At 32.8% G+C, this 11,352-nt stretch overlaps 2 protein-coding genes across 2 annotated transcripts; both read left to right on the forward strand.

The window, feature by feature from the left end:
* The first annotated feature begins 4,372 nt into the window (after positions 1-4,372).
* On the forward strand, positions 4,373-6,162 carry LOC7479547 (class V chitinase). The gene is made up of 2 exons (XM_002309288.4): positions 4,373-5,763; positions 5,958-6,162. The coding sequence occupies exons 1-2, from the start codon at positions 4,674-4,676 to the stop codon at positions 5,978-5,980; spliced, it is 1,113 nt and encodes a 370-aa protein (XP_002309324.1). The 5' UTR covers positions 4,373-4,673; the 3' UTR covers positions 5,981-6,162.
* Positions 6,163-7,161: 999 nt separating this feature from the next.
* Positions 7,162-8,616, forward strand: LOC18100581 (class V chitinase). Its single transcript, XM_006381834.3, has 2 exons — positions 7,162-8,346; positions 8,443-8,616. The coding sequence occupies exons 1-2, from the start codon at positions 7,269-7,271 to the stop codon at positions 8,463-8,465; spliced, it is 1,101 nt and encodes a 366-aa protein (XP_006381896.2). The 5' UTR covers positions 7,162-7,268; the 3' UTR covers positions 8,466-8,616.
* The last annotated feature ends 2,736 nt before the right edge of the window (positions 8,617-11,352 follow it).

An 11,352-nucleotide genomic window follows, 5' to 3' on the forward strand; every position in this document is an offset into this window, starting at 1 on the left:
TTTTATATTAACTTTTGTCCTCATTTTTATAATTGTTATTTGCTTTTCCCTTATTATTTTTTTATTAAAATTTTTTATGTATCAAATTTGGTCCTCATTCTTTTTATTGTTACTTATTTGATTTGAAATAATTTATGAAATGTTAATTATTATTATTTTAATTTCTTCATCTTTTATTTTTTTTATTTTTTAGATTTGATCTCTATTATTTTGATTATTATTTATTTTATTTGAGATAATTTATGAAATTATATTTTTTTCAATTTCATTCTCATTCAACTTTTTAATTTGTAAGATTTGTTTCTCATTATTTTAATAAACTTGAGAAAAATAAAACATTAATAAGTTATTTTCCAGCTCATTTTCCATGACATAACCAAACACTGGAAAATGTTTTCCAACTTATTTTCCATTACACTAACAAACATCAGAAAATAATTCACTTTCCCGGAATTCACTTTTCAAAAGGAAACTACTTTCTAGCAAACAAACGGTGCCTTACTTCTCCTCTCTTATATCAAAATTAGTGTAAGCCTTTGACATACATTTAGTTTTATATATTTGGAATTAAGTTCCCTGTTACAATTACCGAATGCTCCCAGCTGAGAGCAACCATAAAACACACTTTTCGGTGATCCTTTACGCGTGTGTTTAGGAGTGTGATAATGATATTATTTCATCTAGAAATATATTAAAATAATATTTTTTTTAAAAAAAATTATTTTTGATATCAATACATAAAAACGATATGAAAACATAATAACAAATTTAAGCAAAAAAAAAATTGATTTTTTATAGAACACGGTTTGCACCGCATTTCCAAATGGTCTCGTCTATTTCTACACAAATAAACATATGCTTTTCAAAGATTTAATAGTAATAGACTAGTAGGTAATGACGAATAATTTAACGTAACAATAACATTCAAAATGTAATAGATATTAAAGGAAAATCTAGAGTTTATATAAGTTTAAATCTACAAGTATATAAAAATAAAAATTTATAGCAAACATGTTTTCGACACAAATATATTAATAGAATTCTAACATACATACTAAGAATATATTCAAACTTGCAATTGTTATTAATTCAAAGTTATAGCATGCATATTAATAATAATAAAAAATATATGTTTAAATTAAAACAAATAAGGGTGCTTACTTGTTAATGCACTTTAAAATAATATAACTTTTGTTGTTGTGAATGATAAATCATTTCTCCCTAAGATTTTATTGCTCTTCACTTTGTGCAACTAGGATGTTTAAAATATTCATTCCAGGATTTCAACACCACCATTTTAGTTTAGATGTATTTTTTTAACAAGGTCTTTGAACCAATATAAAATGACTCAATTAGCTATCAACAAAGTGAACCTGAGCTTAAGATTTGGGAGGAAACACAATGCATAGAAAGAGGAGAAAAACGTTAAAAATGAGATAAGGAAGAGTGCGTAAAAGTTTAAATTTTTTTTTGTAGGAAACTCTTCATTCACCTTCTTTTTATAGTTAATTTTGAAAGTTAAAATGTTAGAGAATTAATTATGGTAATAATCAATATTAATTCACAATCATTAATTAAGGATTAAATCTGAACATAATGGCCATAAATATGAATTCTTAAGCTGAAGAAATTGTTTAGATTTGCAAAAAATGCTTTTGGAAGAGGCTGATAACATTTATGGGCTCAAGTGCAAGTTTCAGGTGATAAAAAATAATCTTTTATGGTTTCAAATATTATTTTACAATAAACTCAAATCTAGGTCTCGATCTGGCTCGAAGCACGAGTATGATACTTTTTTAATATCATTAGGTAACTAATATAGTATAACCTATAGTGAAAGGTGTACCTCAAATATTTGAATGCCCTTTTTATTATCTTTTAATGACCCATACTTAGATTACTTGTAAATGTACTTAGATTACTAACAAAGTAAGCAATATCATACATTGTGCAATTCATAACGTACATTAGGCTTCTAATTATTCAAGAACATTCCAGTTGATTTATTTTCTTACCTTTATTCTTGGACATATATATACTTATATCAATTAGTGTTTTGATAGTACTATTATTACCTCTAAAAAATTTATCAAAATTTTTCTCAATGTAATGAGATTAAAACAATATCAATCCATCAGATATACTAGAAATTTTTATTCCTCATATGACATTTGTAACACCTAAGTCTTTCATGTCAAACTTGTTAATTAACATTTTCTTAGTAGACTTGATCATGTGATCATTATTTTCTAAAATTAGCATATCATCCATATAAAGACATAAAATGACATAACCTTTATATGTATTTTTCACATAAATACATTTATCAACTTTGTTTATTTTGAACTTATTTGACAACATAACCTTGTCAATTTTTTTCATGTTATTGTTTAGGTGCTTATTTTAAATTATATAATGATTTGTCAAGTTTATAGACTTTTTTTTCTTGTCCATTGATATTAAACCCCTTAGGTTATTCTATGTAAACCTCCTCATCAAGGTCACCATTTAATAAATTTATTTTTATATCTATTTGATGTATTTCAAGTTTGTTAATAGTTGTAATAACTATTAATGTTTGTATAGAAGTTATTCTTGATATGGGTAAATATGTGTCAAAATGCTCCACCCTATTTTGTTGTCTAAATTCTTTGATAACAAGTCTAGCTTTATATTTGTCAATAGTGCTATAAACTTTCATCTTTCTTTTGAAGATGCACTTATGGCCTAATAATTTACTTCTGGGAGAAAGATCCACTAGTTCTCATATATAATTATTCATAAAACATTCAGTTTTATTATTGTCTGTTTCCTTCCAATAGGAAGTTTCCAGATGGGATATTCCTTCATAGTAGGTTCAAGGTTTATTTTCTAACAAGTATATTAAAAAATTAGAACCAGATGAAGGGGGCGAGTTATTAACACGAGATTTTGTTTGGAATGTGTTAGGTTGACTATTTGATGAATGAGTAAATGATTAATGAGAAAAAATCTGAAAGAAAATATATCCTTCTCTTTTTGATATTTTTGTCTAAAAGATAAAGGAATTGTATTGTAATAATAATTATTTATGTATTAACTTGATTGTGTAAAATAAAGTTAATACAAATATTTAACATTGAGTTGTTAAAATTATGCGAAAAATTATTACTGAAGGGGTATATACACAGAGGAATTGTATTGTAGTAATAATATTAACGTTTAACTTGTTGTATGAATGATTCAATTAAACTATAATATTATAAAACTTGAAGGGCTGCAAAAAGAAAAATAAAGGTATTTACTAAAAAAAAAGAAAAGAACTGCCATGAACTAGTCATAAGTGTGTCGGTACAAAATAGAAATTTAAAGTTGGAACTAGTTCATTTTTGTTTTAGGGTTTTAGCTAGTTGTTGCCGCTGATGTGGTTGGGATTTAGATGGTTATATACATAGATTTAAAATATAGCCTGATCCGGCAGGTCGACTCGGGATGAGGCCGATTCGGGGCTGGAATTGAGCCGGGTTGAAGAAAAAACAGGGAAGGAAAAACCCGGTGTGACCCGGCTGACCTGGCGGATTGACCCGGCGACTCAGCCAAAAATCTGGTTGCAACCCGTTGACTTTTGTTTTTTTTACTAAAACGATGTTGTTTTTTTAAAAAAAAAAATTAACCCGGACAATTCAGTCAAAACCCGGGTCTTGAAACGAGCCGGCCACCAAGCCGGGTCTAAAAACCATGGTGACATATAGTAGTTTTTACTGTAAATCCATCTTTCCAGTTATTTAGTTAACAAAAATGGGCCCATCTCTGCTGCCTCGTCTGTCTTTTCTTGTCTTCCTTTATTTCTGTAATATCTTAATCTATGCAAATTCTTCTTCTATTTTCCCATTCAAATCATGCGGTTAAGAAGACATGGGCCACGCTGTCTTTTGTATTTTCTCTTTCAAATTACTTCTGGAAAGAATCTGAATATTCTTGGAATTGTATTTTCCCTCTGTCAAGTAAGTTTTGTAGCATGAAAAGGAGAATAGCGCAGCAAGCATGACCTCGCCTCTCTGTGTTTCCAGTATTAACATTACATGTATAGAAAACAGAAGGCGTGGAATCCTAAATGCAGAGCGATGATGGAAGCCTAGAAAGAAAGAAAGATGAAATAGTATAAAAACAAAGTCAACGAAAATACAAGTATAGACCTCAAACCTTCTGCAGAAAGAAAAACAAAGAGACCTAAAGATCAGTTCAGTAAAGGCTGCGTTTGAATAAAACGAAATTAAAGGCTGCATTTGACTTTGAAATTCTGCCATTTGCAAGTCTCTCTCTCTCTCTCTCTCACACACACACATTTATATATACATTCAATGCACCAGAATAGGAAAGCACCCCTCAAACCGTCTCTGAGAGCTAGCTAGAATAGTACTGGATCCACTAACATCAACTTGCTATGCCACTATCGTGTGCCAGCTGCTGTCCACATGCCTTCGATCCTGCCTATTGTATTTTGGGAGCATTATGGGAGTAGCACCGCCCCTTTGAATTGTAGCCATAGGCTGGCTAACTGCATTCAACAAAATCATGGCGGAAGTGTTTTGTTTTACTGTCTACAAGTTGATCATCCATATGAAATACTCTATAAATTGTTAGTTTCCTAGCAACTTCTCATCAGCTATCAAGGGATATTCCTCATCTTCAATATGGCAATCAACATCATTCCTCTTTTCTTCTCCATCTTCCTTGTTTCATTTCAGCCCTACTTCTCCGTCGGCCAAACTGTTGTCAAAGGTGGTTACTGGTTTCCTGGTAGCGGCTTTGCAGTTTCTGACATAAATTCTACTCTTTTCACTCACCTTTTCTGTGCATTTGCCGATGTCAATAGCCAAACATATCAAGTTACAATCTCAACTTCCAACCAAGCTCAATTCCAAACCTTCACCAAGACGGTCCAACAAAAAAACCCTTCAGTGAAAACCCTTTTATCAATTGGTGGAGGTGGCTCCGATGTAAACACATTTGCTTCAATGGCTAGCCAGTCAAGTTCTCGTAAATCATTTATTGATTCCTCCATCACGTTAGCAAGGTCTAACAATTTTCTTGGCCTTGACCTTGACTGGGAGTACCCTTCTGATTCTACACAAATGAACAATTTTGGCACCCTTCTTACTGAGTGGAGGGCTGCTGTGGTCACTGAGGCTAAAAGTTCTGGCAAGACACCATTGATGTTATCTGCAGCAGTTCTTTACTTATCATATTACTACTCATCCTCGGTGACGTACCCTATCCAGGCTATATCAAACAGCCTGGATTGGATTAATCTAATGGCATATGATTTTTATGGCCCAGGATGGTCTCCATCAAGCACGGGACCTCCTGCTGCTTTATACAATTCTGGGAATCTAGAAAGTGGAGACAATGGGGTCAGGTCCTGGATTCAGGCTGGCATGTCTGCAAAGAAACTAGTTCTTGGCCTTCCCTTTTATGGCTGGTCATGGCGTCTGACAAATTCGAATAACAATGGCCTTTTTGCACCGGCCAATGGACAAGGCCTAGCAGGAGATGGATCAATAGGCTACAATCAGATCAAGCAGTACATAACCCAAAATAGAGCTACTAAAGTATTCAATGTCACTGTTGTTACAGACTATTGTTACAGTGGAACTACATGGATTGGCTACGATGATACTCAGAGTATCTCCACCAAGGTTGCATATGCTAAAGGGAAAGGCTTGTTAGGTTACTTTGCCTGGCATGTAGGTGCCGATGACAATTGGGCCCTTTCTTCTAAAGGTTAGTGTGGATTAGACTTATGTACGTTGAAACGGTAGTAGCTCTACCAAAAAACTTCATTGTTACAACAACACTAATAAACAGATATAGATGTAACTGCTGAAATTAAAGACTTTACACAGCACCATAATTTCTTCTTTGATTATCTGTCTAGTTCATGTCTTTCTGATATGAGATTCTTACTGTTGTGGCAGCATTGCAGACATGGGGAGCATAGACAAGAGCTTGTTCCTGATCAAATAATAACCAAGAGACAGAAACACAGAATGTTTCTTCGATCAAATATATATCCTTTGGCTTGTCCTTTATGGCAAAGTTAAAGAATTAAACGCATGTACTCCTGTCATGCTTATTGTGTTATAAGCCTAAGTTAATAAATGAAAGGGTTGAAAAAGTGCATATATTTTTCTAACATTTAAATTTATTATATACCCTTGTGTATTATATATATTATTACCCCACTATACTAAATGACTTGAAAAACTTAAAAGAGCTGCCGCTGGTATTGCTGTTCTTCATTTTCTACTTCTATGGTCTCATCAGATAGTGAACTGAGAATTGATGATTTTATTTAGCTCAAATTGTGAACATATGTAGCTAATTTTGAGAAAAAGAAAGACTAAATTTTTATACCTATCATTTTTGAAAAAGAAGAGATCGATAATTAATTTCTTTGACTTTATTGGTTATGGATTTTTCTAAAGAGCGTGAGAAAAGATTAGGTGGCTGAAAAGCACACAGAAAACAAGATAGTTAAGAAAATTACAAAGAAACCACAGCATAGTGAATCCACAATAATTAGAGAGTAGGGAAACAAGACTTCTACAATACCATGTTGTTTTAGTGTGTTTTGTTTTCAAGGCTAAGCCAAAGGAGCATGTATTTATATATGTCGTGCTGAATTTTGCCTAAAGTTTGAAAAGTCTTCAGAAGTTTGTCACAGGGAAGATCAGCAGAATTATCCAGTTGTTCCTGATTCATGCGGCTACCTGAATTAACTTTGACCAAGACGTTATCTAGATTTTTCAAGAATCACTCTTCTAGATTTGTTTCAGACTTTCAGCTGATTCATTTGACCATGGCATCAATCACTGTTGTATCTTATTTAGATGTTTCGTGTGAAACTTCAACTTGTATGACTCAGCCACGTTATTTAATGGAAATCAGGAAAAGCTTCTCCAATCTCCAGATTTCCATTATTTAAGGTTATCCTGCTTAAAAGCAATGATAGATTGATCTATCATTCGTCAATCACGGAATTGACTACTGGATCCATGAGAGCATAAGCTAGCTAGTTACGCAGTTGAAAGTTCACACAGCTTGTAATATCAAGCAAGATACGACAAAGAGTTTTTCTCTATTTTAGTTAATAAGATCATGGACGCAACTGGATCATGGAATGCTTTTACAGAAAATGTCAAAGTTGGCTATATAAGAGGACATTATGTAATTTGTAGAACCAGCTTTACATATCAAGCAAGACAGCTTAGCACCTCTGATCAAATATGGCTGCCAGAACACTTCCATTCTTCTTATCTCTCCTATTTCTGCTTCAACTCCACTCCTCAGCTGGACAAAATGCAGTTAGAGCTGGATACTGGTTTCCTGGTAGTGGATTTCCAGTTTCCAGCATCGATTCCACCCTTTTCACTCACCTTTTTTGTGCATTTGCTGATCTTGATCCCCAAACTAACGGGGTTATCATCTCGTCTGCAAACCAGGCTCAATTCTCTACCTTCACGCGAACTGTCCAACAAAAGAATCCTTCTGTCAAGACCCTCTTATCTATCGGTGGAGGAGCTGCAGATGAGACGGCCTTCGCTGGAATGGCAAGCCAAGCCGGTTCACGCAAATCATTTATTGACTCTTCAATCAATTTAGCAAGGTCTAATAACTTCCACGGCTTGGATCTTGATTGGGAGTATCCATCCACCACTACTCAGATGACCAGCTTGGGTCTACTTCTTGCTGAATGGAGAGTCGCCGTGGCCAATGAGTCTAGAAGTACAGGCAACACTCCATTGCTTCTATCGGCAGCAGTTTTCCGCTCATCAGATTATTACACCATCAACTATCCAATCAGAGCCATATCAAACAGCTTGGACTGGATCAATGTAATGGCCTATGACTTCTACGGTCCTGGTTGGTCAAATGTGACAGGACCACCTGCTGCATTATACAACCCTGGGACTACAATGAGCGGGGATTATGGAATCACAACTTGGATCCAGGCTGGTGTGGCAGCTAATAAAATAGTACTTGGATTTCCCTTCTATGGCTGGGCTTGGACGCTTGCAAATGCTAATAACAATGGCTTTTTCGCACCAACTGTTGGACCCGCTATATCGAACGATGGCGACATAGGCTATGCACAGATCAACAATTTCATCGCTCAAAATGGTGCAAGCGCACTTTACAATTCAACTTTCGTTTCCAATTTTTGCTACTCTGGCACAACCTGGATTGGATACGATGATAAGGAGAGTATTTCGACTAAAGTCACCTATGCCAAGAACAGAGGATTGCTCGGTTATTTTGCCTGGCATGTTGGTGCTGATGACAACTGGGCTCTTTCTCAACAAGGTTAGTATGGATTGATCGGTAATTCAATTTTGTCCCATCCCTTTAATTTACGTGTAGGGTTCTTCTAACAATGTATTAACACCATTGTTGTGGCAGCGGCATCTACATGGGGAGCATAGATACAAAATGCTGACAGGATAAGCATATAGGTATCAGTATCTGTATACACCATCTTAATAAGACGAATAAGCCATATCAAATAATCAATATGTTTCCATGATATCCTAATATTTACCTATGGAATTATAAATTACATATTTTTCCCAATTAGATTATCAGTTTCTACTCACCTAGGCAGGGTCGGCTGCCCGCAGCTCCCAAGACTTCCATGCTTTGAACTGGATTTCTGTGATGATTTATAGCTTAGCTCCAAAAATCTAGAGGTGTGTTTTTTTATAGTTGAAAAGAACTATTAATTAAAAACAAATTAATAAAATTACATAATGGGGTCCAAAGCCCGAAAGGAAAGAACCTACATGTGATTGATACGAGGAGTCACAACTCACACCCCCATCATGTCACCATACGATAATCAGATAAACCCTACATGTGATTTTTTTATCGAGTTCTTTTATAGTTAAATTGATGGCCAATCACGTTTTGTTTGGTAAGAATATCCTGGGTATTTGGTTTAGAGATGTGGTTGGTATTTTTTTAAAGGGACAATTATCTTAAAGCACAAACTATATCTTATAAAAATAAAAAATACATGTTTTTTTATGTGGATCCTATTAAAAAAAGTCAATCATACCTCTATCCCAAACACTCTCGTAGAATTAAAAAACAGGGGATCAAAGATGAAAAGGCTGGGAAATTAGGTGATGATTTAGAAGTTTTTGCAAAATGTTTAGGTTGGTCCTTATACTTTTCACTTTCTAATTTTTCAGCCCCTTTGGTTTTGAAAAATTTAATTTTGATGCAAAACTTTATTTTTTTTTAATTTTTGGTCATGGTTTGAGAAAGGAGAGAGAGAGTCGTCAGACAAGGTTGTTAAAATCACGATTTTGATACGGCACGAAAAATACAATACAAACTCGGATCGTAAAAATGGACCGTAAAATCATAAGGAATTTTAAAATACATTAACAAAAAATCCATGCTTCAAATAAAAATTCATACATAGTTCAGGCACCTTAAAATACTTGCTTCAAATAAAAATTCATACATAGTTCAAGCATCTTAAAATACATGGTTCAAATAAAAATTCATACATAATTTAAATAACTTTTCATTAGCTAATAATTAACAAACTTAAAATAAACAATCTGCTGGTGTGTCATGTAAACTAAAACCAACTTCAGTGCCTTCATCTTCCTCAGACATTCATCAATATCATTAGCATCAAAAGGATTATTAGTGTCACTACTAGTACCAACACCAATATTATGAATATTAGTGCTACTACTAGTACCAACACCAATATCATCAATTTGAATCTCCAAATCATCTTCAGTACCATGACTCTCCATTTCAGCATCATTAGGAATTTCTTCTTCGTTACTTTCATCTTCATTACCATTTTTTCTTCATGTTGCACTGTCAATAGCACCAAGCAAATCAATGTTCGAATGTTTTTCTCCCTCGGTTATCCAATCATCATCAGATGAAAGATCATCTTCTACACCAAAATCATCAGCTTGCTTTTTAACTTGATTATTATTCAATTTCAGATTGCACATTATAGGGGCGGAGCTAGGATTATTTATTAGGGGGGCCAAAATTAATATAATAAGATATAATATTTGTTTTAATTTATTGTACATGAGTTGTAAAACAAAACCTATATAATTTAGTTTTATTCAAATAACTTACTACAAACATATAATGACCTTTGTACAAGGTAAAATGTTTGGAGCATTATCAAATTGAGTCAAATCAATGAAGTTAATTTCATTTTTATAATGTATCCATCACTTTAATGTTGTTGGTCTTTATACCTATCAAATATAAACATACAAAATATATAAGAAACACTAGTTAAAGCGAAGCATTATTTATGTTTGATAAACTTTGAAATAAAGTAAAAAATAATAAAGAATGATTTTTATATATTTATTTTAATTATGCTCGTCATTTTTTCATAGAATAGAAATCATCGATTATCATATCAATTGTGAATCTTTCAACAATTTCTTTTTCTATATAGACAATCAAATAATTTGTAAGAAAATCATCCTCCATCCGATTGTGAAATCTTGTTTTAACAATCTTTATTACTGAAAAAGCTCGTTCAGTAGGCTGAGTTATCAATATTTTTTCTTTTTTTAAAAAAAAACTAATTCTTCTTATTTTGATCATGGTTCAACCTAAAATCAAAACATATATCGTAAGAAAAAATTGATAATTTTGGTGGCTCTGCTAAAAAAAAATATAAAAAAAATCCAAGCATAATAAAAACAAACCAATAAAATATATCTAATTATTTAGAAAAAAAATCACTATAACAAGAATTCAAAAAAATAATTGGTAGAACTAGCAGATCTGAGGAAAACAAAGAGCAAAAATGGTAGAATTATAAAACAAACATCATCAAATTATTAACAAACATCTCAAAACAAAACAAAATTAGATTTTAAATTTAAGTTACCTTATTTTGTTTGATGAAAGATAAATTAATTGGTGGCTCTGCTTTAATCTTTTTGTAAAAAAATTTGCTCGTGATTTGTGTTTTTATTTCTGTTTTTGATCGGCTGCAGGATTTATATTAGGGTAAATTGATGGTTCTGTTTTTTATTTCACAAAGTAATGCTTTTATATTTTTTTCTTTCTCACGTAGATCAAGAGTAAATTCAAAAGAAATCAAAAGTAAAATCACACTTAATTCAAGGCTCATCTCATCTCTTTAAAATAAAAAATATAACATCTCCTCACATTTAATTATCCAATAATACCTAGCAATTCAAAAAAATATATCTTGCAGGGGGGGCCCGGGCCCCTCCTTGCCCCCCCTTCCTTCCACCATTGGCACATTACAAATACCAAGTCATTCATTTTTCTCTAGTGCAA

The sequence above is a fragment of the Populus trichocarpa genome, chromosome 6 (genome assembly GCF_000002775.5).
Source record: "Populus trichocarpa isolate Nisqually-1 chromosome 6, P.trichocarpa_v4.1, whole genome shotgun sequence".
In the NCBI taxonomy this organism is placed as follows: Eukaryota; Viridiplantae; Streptophyta; class Magnoliopsida; order Malpighiales; family Salicaceae; genus Populus; species Populus trichocarpa.

Coding starts and splice junctions, on each gene's coding strand:
- LOC7479547 (XM_002309288.4), top strand. CDS start 4,674: ATGGCAATCAACATCATTCCTCTTTTCTTCTCCATCTTCCTTGTTTCA. Junction 5,764..5,957: donor TTGGGCCCTTTCTTCTAAAG/GTTAGTGTGGAT, acceptor CTGTTGTGGCAG/CATTGCAGACATGGGGAGCA.
- LOC18100581 (XM_006381834.3), top strand. CDS start 7,269: ATGGCTGCCAGAACACTTCCATTCTTCTTATCTCTCCTATTTCTGCTT. Junction 8,347..8,442: donor CTGGGCTCTTTCTCAACAAG/GTTAGTATGGAT, acceptor TTGTTGTGGCAG/CGGCATCTACATGGGGAGCA.